General features: G+C 33.3%; 1 protein-coding gene and 3 non-coding genes across 4 annotated transcripts; 3 read left to right on the top strand and 1 right to left on the bottom strand.

The window, feature by feature from the left end:
• Positions 1–624: 624 nt before the first annotated feature.
• Positions 625–697, top strand: Trnat-agu (transfer RNA threonine (anticodon AGU)). Its single transcript has one exon. It is a non-coding gene; the product is annotated as a tRNA-Thr (tRNA).
• A 4,261-nt stretch (positions 698–4,958) lies between these two features.
• Trnat-agu (transfer RNA threonine (anticodon AGU)) lies at positions 4,959–5,031 on the top strand. Its single transcript has one exon. It is a non-coding gene; the product is annotated as a tRNA-Thr (tRNA).
• A 1,633-nt stretch (positions 5,032–6,664) lies between these two features.
• LOC123558807 (uncharacterized) lies at positions 6,665–11,106 on the bottom strand. Its single transcript, XM_053544826.1, has 3 exons — positions 10,668–11,106; positions 8,558–8,698; positions 6,665–7,222 (listed from the first exon to the last, which is right to left on the bottom strand). Exons 1-3 carry the CDS (start codon positions 10,882–10,884, stop codon positions 6,969–6,971), a joined length of 612 nt encoding a protein of 203 aa, XP_053400801.1. The 5' UTR covers positions 10,885–11,106; the 3' UTR covers positions 6,665–6,968.
• Positions 7,462–7,534, top strand: Trnat-agu (transfer RNA threonine (anticodon AGU)). Its single transcript has one exon. It is a non-coding gene; the product is annotated as a tRNA-Thr (tRNA).
• Positions 11,107–11,703: the final 597 nt, after the last annotated feature.

The raw sequence follows: 11,703 nt of genomic DNA, 5'->3' as shown, positions 1-11,703 counted from the left end.
GCGAATATAAAATAAAAAGATTCATATATGCCGACCTCATTAAAAAGTTGTCTACACTGTCTATGTGAAAGACCTTGGAATTTTACCGGACAGTATTTTATTCAACCAATGTGACATCGAAATAGTAAAAGATTTTTTGAATAAAAATCAAAAGTTTTTGTAAGACAGTCAGGATTATACAGGTTATTTCCTTCCATGGCATAGTAGGCGCCGTTTAAAGGTGCGTCTCCCTCTCAGAAAATTTCTTTTGATTCATGTAGATTTTTCCAAGCAAGTCAATGAACTAGCCGCCATAAATATAATTTTTTATTGTCATTTATTAGAGTCGGTTCAAAAACACCTCAGCTTTTATATTGTTGCATGTCTTGCCAACAAACATTTTTTTTTAATTCTTTATTGTTTGTTGTATGTATTGATGTCATACTTGCCATGTAATTGGACATTTTATATTGAAATAAATCTATCTATATCGACTTTTCATTATTTACAACTTAACTGATAACGTCATGATGTAGTCATTCGGCTGTACAGTACAGTGTCAGTTGCCAGCTGTGACCAAGTTCAATAAAATCAATTTTTGGGTAGAAATATGTATATAAAACTTATACCCTTCACATAACACGTGGCTCCATAGCTCAGTGGTTAGAGCGCCTGTCTAGTAAACAGGAGGTCGAGGGTTCGATCCCCTCTGGAGCCTTTTAATATTATAGTTTACTCCTTTGATTTTGTTTTGTTACGTGAAAAGTAAAAACGACAGTTTTCGGCTTTTTGGTAGGAGTTCCATCTTCCTATTTCTGTATTATTTAATGTTTTCGTTATGTAAGAAAAAAGATGTCTTATTATGGTAGCTTAGTAGAGCTATTTATCATTTATCAACATAAAATAAAATAAAAATAAAATAAGCACCCGGTACATGTATAAATGACAAAGTCAGTTGTCCATTTAGAATCATTAATCTTAGGCAATATTTACGGGCGTGTTCGTTATGTGTCCTGAAAATATTTATATTAACCAAAGGCACGATGTCGTAGTGGTAAGCTCTCCGACTTTTAATCATCACGTTACCATGGGTTCGAATTCAGTTCAGTCCATTCGTTTTATAATTTGGTGTATTTGTAATTGTATCGATATTACATTATTTTATGAAACTTTTCTTTTTTCGTCGTTTACAACAGTTCATTGCATTGTCCGTTGAATAAATTAGTACTTGTCCGGTCTTGAAGATTTTAAGCGACATTTGTAGAACGGTTTGCTGACATGTACGTAGAAGAATGTTGAATTGTAGATTATTTCGTTGGTAAATCGTAAGTGTGACAATTTTTCCGTCTGTAAATTTTGCAGATAAAATAATAATAAAAAAAAACTGGTCAGACAGAGGACTCGAACACACGACCTCAGGTTAGTAGCAGTTTAATTTACGGAAACATACGCGAAATATTCACGAGTCACGAGGTCAATGCTTACGGACAATACATACGCGATTAAAGAGCATTGTTGAATATATTTGTTTAAAGTCCATACAGAGGACCAGGTTTGAAATTTTAAAATTTATGTTTTGCCCGGTATCATGCAAATTTGTCAAATATATATGTCGATAGTTCGAATGTTAATCATAAATAAGACATAATATAGATTTTTCAATCTGTTGTTTACTTTAAACAATGACCTTTCTCGCAAGGATCATTCGTTGAAGTTGTTACAGTTTAAGTAAATTAGATGACCACTTGATGAAATAAAAAAAAATGAAAATGGATTGAAAATTGCACTATTACATTTTTGAGCAATGTTATATAATATTGAATGAGTTCATCATTAGAAAAAAGCAAGGATAGATATATCCAACAGACTAAGAGTGCAAAAACGAAGTCTTCCCGAACCGCAACGCACAGCACACGGAAGTGCACACAACCGACACGCACGCACGCACACGCATACACGCACGCGCGCACAAACAACAGAACATTAATTATAACTACTGTGAAACTCAAATGCAGCCATCAACATTGACTTAGTACAAAGTCAGACTCTGTTGAAAACAAGTAATCTGTAATAAAGTTTATTCTTTCTTCATATTGACACTGATATTTTCTAAGAAAACACCAAATTTAACGCGAAACACAACACATATAAGAGTATTGTACATGTGTGCAATTTAAATTAACTCAAAAAGTGCCTCTGAGTAAGATTTTTGAAGGACTTAAATTATGATTAGCGAAATGTCCAAGAATTACTGTTTTAGCAATATACTCTACTTCCATTCTTGGACAATCTTTGATATGACATATAAATAAATCATTATTCGATTGTATTAAGGTCATGAGATACATTAGTATATTACGTAATTGCTTATCAGAAATAATTGTCAGACAATCGGTAAAAGTAATAAGAGTTATCATTTATATTTTCCATACAGAGATATTTTTCAATTATCAGTTATAAGGTCCGCATATAACAGAGCAAAATAATACCAGACACAGTTTGGTTGAGTCTGCTCACCAGAGCTAATGGACCGCCGAAGCGATGGCAAAACGAACTCCATGACCACAAACGCCCAAAAAAAAATAACAACACTGAATCCAGGTACGGGGAGACTTTTTACACATAACACTTAAAACTGCTGTTGTGATTGTTAATAAAATATGTCAAAATTTGTAAATTGATGAAACGGGAGGATGATTCCAACTAATTAGTTGTTTTTTTCATAGCTTCCTTTCTTTGCAAATAGATAAAAATAACCCGGATGAATCCAGATGATTCGTAGAAAGAACTAACATAAACGGCATCCTTATAAATATGCTAATAATTCGTAATAACATAAATTTCCTCATAGAAAATGTGAATTGGAATTTGATATATGCTATAAAATTCACCCATATATTCACAGTTCTAACCGTCACAGCATTTTAGGATCTTCGACAAACGGGATTTGTACTCTTTTTTTTAAAAATATATATTCAAAATTAAATCTTTTGTGGAAGCAACTATGACTTAAATTTTCAAGACATGTAAGATTTTAACAAACGACTCCATTTTTTTGTAAATATTAGTTTAACAGAAGCTATTTATTCATACTATTGGAATGTTTGAAATCGAGATATATTATGACTCGTGTCAAAAAAAAACGCTTGTATAAAAATTGAAGCTCTGAAATTTTCCAGAAATCGTAAATTTGATAGTTATACGTTTGCTATATCTTTCTTGAAGAGTGTGTTTTGATATTTACAAGCAGATAAACATGTTTAGATAAGCAGAATTTGGTTATTTTAAATCATTATCTACTTGGATGTAAACCGTCTGAATAGTTTATATATACAACTAGACAAGTCTCTGAAACTCCCTTTTACATGATAAGGAAATGACCTTCAGTGTTGTTATATTTTCTGGTCCCTTGAGAACATTGATTTCAACTCATTTAGATTTGAAGATTGAATACTGCTTAAGCCGGTGCTAGGGGGCGTGGGCGGTGTTGCATTTTTCATTACTACTCATGAACAGACTCGTTCTCGGTGCTTCCGAGGGATCTACTTTCTAGATTTTATTTACTCCACAACAGCGGGTGTTAAGTGCTGTGCGGCGGCCGTAAAAAGTCGCCCCGACTTCTTCTCAGTGTTGTTGTATTTTCTGGTCCTTCGGGATCATTGATTTCAACTCATTTAGATTTGAAGATTGAATACTGCTTAAGCCGGTGCTAGTGGGCGTGGGCGGCGTTGCATTTTTCATTACTGCTCATGAGCAGCCTCAATCAAATCGAGTCTGCAATTTTCACTGTTAACCTTGTTCTCGGTGCTTCCGAGGGATCTATTTTCTAGATTTTATTTACATCTTGTAGATCTAACTGTAAAAATTAAAACTTACTCATTTATGGACCATAATCTTGTCTTAAGCGGGATAATTATCTTATTAAGAATAAGAACGGATACAAGAATCTGTGAGATGGAAATATAGCAGGAATTTGAACGTTTGAATACTTTACAACATTCTCTGTTTCAAAACTTTCTGTTTTCATGATTGTTCTGTAATTGGTTTTCATGAAAAGGTATTCATGCAAGAATATATCACAAGATATGAACCAAATAATAATTACTTTCTACAACTTTGCAAAATTTGTGTTTCTGAAACAGTTTTGACTTTTACAAAATAGTGATACATATATAGGTATCGCACAGTATTATGGCGTTTGAAATAGGAAAAAAAACAATAACATAAAATTAAGTAACAATAAGTGATTCCTCGTTGGCCGAGCGGTTACGGTATTCGTGTTATACGTTTTCGTCGGGAGTTAGATTCCCATGCCCGTAAAAATATTTTTTTTCAAACTATATATTTTTCAATACGATTCAACGAAGACAACACGAGTTAGTTAAATTAGTTCTTACTTGTTCACTAACGTTAATGTCACGATTAACACAAATTATGTTTACATACATTTCGCGTGTAATATGGTCTGATCTTTTTAAGCTTTCCTGTGGTATTTTTAGAGCTCAAGGAGTTAGTTTATAAATTTTATAACAATATTACACTTCCCTTTAAATGGCACTGCCAAGTCATAATTTCAGTGCCGACTCGTTTAAAGACACTAAGGATTATATACGAAAATAAGAAACCAAACAATAAATGAGAAAAACGAACTTAAACATAGTATGTAATGCATGATAAATAAAGAAAAAAAAATGACGGATGCAAGGTTCAAACCATCAAAACTATCACTACAAAATAATTACATGTCAATGCGACATCAAAGCAACTATTGCTTACCACACGTACAAATCTCAGTTAATTTTAGAAATAATAAAGTAAATAATAAGGAAACCGTACCTCTGCTCCAATATTTGTTTACTTAATTGATATCGTAAACTGACAACAAAAATACATTGCATATTTTTCAACTGACAGCTGTTACCAACGTCAGATAATATATGAATAAACTTAACCACGATAAGTACGCATTAATGCTATACGGCTCCATAGCTCAGTGGTTAGAGCGCCTGTCTAGTAAACAGGAGGTCGAGGGTTCGATCCCCTCTGGAGCCTTTCATTTGTTTTTTGTTAATATTTTACTTTTTGAAAACATGTATACGCGACAGTAACAAATTTTAATGGTTTGTGAATGTCTATATTATACAGCGCGCTTACATATTGACTAGAAGTTTCGTAGAACATGCCTCATAATACACTGGCAGTAACAAACATCAGTAATTTTTTCCGTACAAAAATTATTGAAGCTTGTTCCACAATGTTTATTAGAGGTCCCACAAAGTTAAAACGCACTTGTGAACACCTGCCATATCGTATTTAGAAACAACCACCAAGATTAGAAATGGTACTAGTAGCTTCCTCGCTTGGCGCTCAGCATTAAGAGGATAGTACTAGGACTGGTCAGCCCGGTGTCAGTATAATGTGACTGGGTAGGGTATCATGTCATGTGTCTACGGAGTGATATTCAAGTGAGGTAGCACTATAAAGCTGGGCATTGTGCTCACTGCTACAAGTAGACACCGTCGTTCATATGACTGAAAAATTGTTGAGAAAGACGTTAAACCCGAACACACAAACACAAAACCAGATCCATGAAGATTGTTAGAAATATTTAATGGTAGATTATTCAAACTTCTACACTATTTAAACTATTTAAACTGTTAGAATGTCTTTCCAGAGTCAGAAGTACTACTAAATGTTAAATCGTATAAACACGAAATAGTTGAGTGACGTAAATATTTCTCATTTAATGAAATGCGCACGTTTGTCAAAACCGTCAAGGCGTTATTATGATAGATCGAACTGCTATTTTGAATCTTAATCACTTTGAATATGTAGTATCACTTTAAGTGCACGAATGATCAAGGGCATTATTATGGCTATTTCTTTAAAGGCTCTGACCTCCAGGTTTGGCTAAAAAATCTTTCTTTCAAAATGAAGAGTGTTCATATTATGAATATTAGAATATGAATTTTTGTTTCTAAAATATTTTAAACATTCCAAATCAAGAAAAAAGATGACCGCTTCTGGAATCGAACCCCGGACCGCCACGACAATAAAGATATTTTTCCCGTCGTTGTAACCAATAGAGCTATAGCTGAAGTAGTGTAAAATCATTTCAAAGTATAGATATTTATAAAAGGGACAGTTTACCTGGAGTAACAGCGTGACAAACGCATTTTTGATTTTCATCGTAAAAGTAGTAAAAACAGCAAATGCTCATGTGTTTCCGTAACATAAAGTTTGTCAGTAGGTAAGTTTTAAAACCTTTTTAAGAAATATAGCATTTATTTCAAGATATCTAAAAAATATTTTTATTGTTGTCGAACAATTTGGAGGCCAGTCGCTTTAATGTTTAGGATGTCCGTTTTACTTCTGAAAAATGAAGTCATTCAGTTTTGAATTTAATTCTAGTTTAATAGTAAGATAGTTGAGGAAAATATTCAAGGAATTGTAGTGTATTTAAAATTTGATAAGAATATTTTATCAGTATAATATTATGTTTTCAGCTTTAGAAATTAATCATAGACGCGGAGAAATCATAATTTAATTTAATCAAAACATACGAGAGTAAAAAATTGCTGAGTAATGTTTATCTTTGTCTTGCAGGAAATTATTAATTATTTATAATTTCTATTCACGTACAACTAACTGCTGGTTTTAAGAATAATTTCACAAACAAGACAATGGATGTTTTGGTTTTATGTTGCACTTGGACATGAAAAAATGAAAGAAGAAACTATTATGAGCGTACCTACATATTTAGACTTTATCTCAAACGTACCACATGCTATTTATACTAATATGCAATTACAACAGCAACAGACACTTTAGTGTAGATCTGTTTCCCGTGGCTTATCCGAGAAAATGGATCAGATGTTATCTAACAAGCAATATGTTGTCATCGCAGTTAAGTTGCAGTCTTTTCCAGACAAATCTGGGCGTCTGGACTGTCCTTGGGTAAGGATGTCTGCGTGACGTACCTCCGACGGCTAATTCGTATGTTTACTTGTAGGTGACAGATCTTGCATCGGGTAACTATGGTGACCGTGCGTTTGATCGGAAATAACGTCCGAGTGTGTGAGGGACATCGCTCTCTGGTGTGCCTTTTTACGCGCACACTCGAGAAGAATAATAGCTACCACGAGAGTTACTGAAGAAAACCAAGACGCCCAACAGGAATATCCAATGTGCTCAAATTCGGACTTGTATGTGTACGTCCCCGTACCGATGATAATGAATATGCCTGAAAATGAAAAGATTATTATGATTATATCTGCAAGTGCTCGTCCACACACAACAAATGTCTATCCTCCACCCACATGCGCACTTACACCAACAATCTAATACCTGTATGCAATATATATCATTTCAGCACAGTAATAACATTACTGTGGCTATTTCTATGTGATCTTATATCTGTTACCACAGTCCGATATAACAGTAATTTGTTATGAACAAAGTAAAAGTATCGATGCAGTATATGGCTCCATAGCTCAGTGGTTAGAGCGCCTGTCTAGTAAACAGGAGGTCGAGGGTTCGATCCCCTCTGGAGCCTATTATTATACTGTTTTGAAAACCTCGTTTCAGAGGATGCCAGAGGACAATACGCTACCGTCGGATGAGTTTGGTTATTACATTTTAGACATTGTTAATTCAATAAAAAGTTAGCACTCATATCACACTTCTAAGAAACATCTTCATTATTTATTTTCGTTTGTTTCTCACAGTCATAATTGTACTTCGTGGCAATCTTTCCGTTTTATTCACGAGTTATCTATTTAGTTTTAGTGTAATAAATATGACAATCTGTCTTTTTATTTCTTTATCTTAGTTACTCTTATTCTCTTTCTTTTTTGTTTCGTTCTTTCTTATTTATTACTTTGTCTATCTTTATCAAGTTTTTTTCTCTTTATGTCTCATCACAATTTGTAGTAATCTTACAGTTTTAACATTTTGTATGATGTGTTGTTATGTTTTCATTTTTACTATTTCTTAAATATTTCTAAAATTACATGTGTTTAATTTCAATTGACATGCAGACATATAGACAATATGATTACGTTTAATGTAATCCAAAGTTTTCTCTTACTTTCTCACATAAGATATTTTAGGTTTTTATTAGCAGGTTACTAATAACATATATTCTTTAACCAATTGTACATGATTTTATCACATTTTAAATATATTTTACTACATACCGTTATGTCATCATGGATTAACTTGATATAGTACGTTATTTTATTCATATCTATCACTTCACTGTCTATGTAACATACTAAGGATGACTTTTTACATCATTATGCTTAGAGGGCAATATGTTAGATTGACTTAGCCGAATATGTTATTCTCTTCAAAGTTTTATAATTATTGGTCTACATTTTTAACAAAACGTACATGCCGCATATTATCCAAAATATTTCAAAACGTGAATATGTCGACATAATCAAACTTTTTTAAATTGGTATCTGCACTCGTTGAATGTGGCTTTTCCCGTTGGACCATAGTCCTTCATTTATAAAATTCTCATATTAAAATAGTTACAATTATTTACATTGTATATTATCAATGTAAAACGTACCTGCAAACATACTGGTGTAGATATTGACCCTGGCCAGTCGATGGTTAGAAACAGCTACCAATAGCACGGTGGACATGATAAGCACAAGAGAAAGACAGGCCAGACCAAGGGCTTCAAATGTTTGTACAGCTACATACCAGCCTGAAATATGTAATAATCGCAGAAAAAATACCGATAGTGGCTTTAGTTTTTTTGCTGTCATCAAACTAATTTCACATAGGCTCTGAACTCACTGTTCAAAGGTATTAGTACAGTCTTCCGAAATCCTACTGTAGAAAGAAATTACAAGTCATATACGTTTTACTCCTAAATAGGAATCAAATACATTATTTTCATACTGGCAACTAATATATATATATATATATATATATATCTGATGTCCATAATTCATAGATGCAATACACCTAAAAGCGCATTCCATTATTTTAAATGTGTTCAAATTGTAAAGCTTTGTTTATTTACTTGGCTTCTAAAGTTTACCTAAAGGCGGACACTATGTACAGAAAAGCATATAACTAACGTCTTTAAAGTTATCAAATTTCGTCACAGATTTTGTTTTCACTTCTTCTTATTCAAATTATTTTGTTTTCAATATTAAAGCAGTGTAAATTGTTAAAATAAGTGTACATTCAAATCTTTCATGGGAAATACGTCGTAACTGTCGTCCATTGCAAGATACTTAGCAATTTTAAAATAGCACAGTTAGCTTCGGTGCGTGCACGAACATCTACTTCCGGGTGTAAACTTTTAACGATTATGTGCAAAACGTATGTGCAATACGATTAAATTAACGTACTGAAATCTTAGAACTAAGGCTTTTTATTATTATTATTATTATTATTATACCAGATTTGTTGAGCGCCCTTTTCATATGAAATATACGTTCAAGGGCGCTTTACAATTAAAAATGTGACATATCGCAGACATGTAGGAAAATCACAAAACATGGCATATACAAACTTAAAACTGAAACTGAATACTTTGATTAAACGCCTATTTTTATAAATGATATATTCAATGGCGTTGTACACAATAATAATAATAGTTATTATAACAATATTAATAATGACAATTTTTGGCCAACTTTGTCGATTACTTAGTCTGTAATCGTACATTAAATATATATAAATGCTTGCAATTACATGGTAACATATTTTTCAAAATTCAGTTTTATTAATTTATTAAAATATCGAGAGTGGCTGCCAGTTGGTAGATCGGATGGGCGTATCGATATCCGATAGACTGCGCATACCAGGCCGTTCCATTTTGAATACGTATGCGTTTTTCTACAGCGTTTTTTCTATTCAAGGTTAATAGTTCTTTCAATAAGCACAAACTTTTCAAGCGTTTTAAAACACCGAAATTATGTCCTTTTACTTTCCTTAATGGAATGAAATGAAAAAAGAAATTCTTGATTTCCTAAAACAGAAAATATACATTTAGCCAGAGTAGTCAAATATAAAAATAAATCAACTTTCCGGCATTATTCGTATTTTCAGTAACACCATTTTAGTACATTTATAATGATATAAAAATCTATCATATGATATTCAAATATTTCCGAATGAAGAGAACGTCGACAGGAAGAATAATTTGGTTTTCGATTTGTGAGACAGAAGCAACTATACTCAGTCGAAACAAACCTTCATCAAGAACTAGACGTCATCGGTAGCGTAACGTAGATCATGCTTAGAATTTCGACAACAATATAAATGCACAGAATAATCTAAAAACAGAAACGTACCAGGTTAAACCACTGTAATAAGTAACACGCGCAAACCTTTTTCTTTCATCTAATAAACAGCATGTTATTGCAAGTCATGGTTTGTTTAATGTACAAGAAATAGCAGACTTTTGTCTACTGTAGAAGATTTCATAGCCAGAAATATGTAAACTATCTTAAAAGTTTCTACATAATTAATGACTTGTTTTCTAATTATTTTGATTAACTCGACTTTCTATACTTTTGCAATTTAGATAAAAAAAATACCATGAAAGCGCCAGAATAAACACAGAATACAGTAATTCATCCTAACTGTTTAAGGCATTTGATTTATAAGTATCATACGGTCTGAAAAAAAAAACCTCCAAAGAAAATAAACTCATTTACCTTCTCCGTCAAAAATGCTGTCTCCACAATTTTCTCCTGCACCCGCAACTTCCGTACAAGTTTTCCATAATCCTGTCGTAGATGTCAAAAGGTTTCCGATTATTTCTTCCGTCCAATTCGGCGTTACAAATCCAATAACCAGCAAGATAAAGGCCAAAGATAAAATCATAAACGCTGCCCTAAAGATAGCAGACGAACCAGCAGGTGTTATCGCCATAATATAAATAGTACTGTATTGTAAGACAAATGTAAAATCAAATGCTGGCTTACTTCTGATATACCTTTAAATTTCTGTTTGCTAGAGCAAAAAATACGAAACACTTAGGTTGAAACATATTATATTAAGAGTGTATCGAGAATCCATCACTTGAACGATAAGATCATTGCACTATCAACGGTCGGTTAAGTTGCATTGTTTTACCAGAACTTCTGCAATTCAGGCGCAGCAACAGGTTTAAGTTTTAAAAGATCATCGTTTATGTTGTATGTTTGTTCAAACATCGTTTCAATTAATATGACACCTAGTTGATTTAGACTCTACACTTCTGTTTTCAGTGTTAATATGTTATTTGTAATATTTTTTTTTTTGGTTGGGTTTAACGTCGCACCGACACAATTATAGGTCATATGGCAACTTTCCAGCTTTGATGGTGGAGGAAGACCCCAGGTGCCCCTCCGTGCATTACCTCGTCACGAGCGGGCAGCTGGGTAGAACCACCGACCTTCCGTAAGGCAGCTGGATGGCTTCCTCACATGAAGAATTCGAACCCCGAGTGAGGCTCGAACCCACATCGATGAGGGGCAAGTGATTTGAAGTCAGTGACTTTAACCACTCAGCCACGGAGGCCCCGTTATTTGTAATAAGTTAGATAAAAGAATAATGTTTAGTTTCTCAGGCCCCGCCGCATCTAATTTTTGTGCCAAACGAAACAGGGAAATGTAATTAAGTTTTAGTTTCCAGGTCCATTCTAGACCCAAAGTCATTGTTCCCTGGACAATTGTTGGCACATATGGTGTGAAAGATACTTTTTAGACG

This window comes from Mercenaria mercenaria, chromosome 5, assembly GCF_021730395.1.
Source record: "Mercenaria mercenaria strain notata chromosome 5, MADL_Memer_1, whole genome shotgun sequence".
Taxonomy (NCBI): domain Eukaryota; kingdom Metazoa; phylum Mollusca; class Bivalvia; order Venerida; family Veneridae; genus Mercenaria; species Mercenaria mercenaria.
The sequence above is the reverse complement of the archived record's forward strand: the minus strand, read 5'-3'. Positions and strand labels throughout refer to the sequence as shown.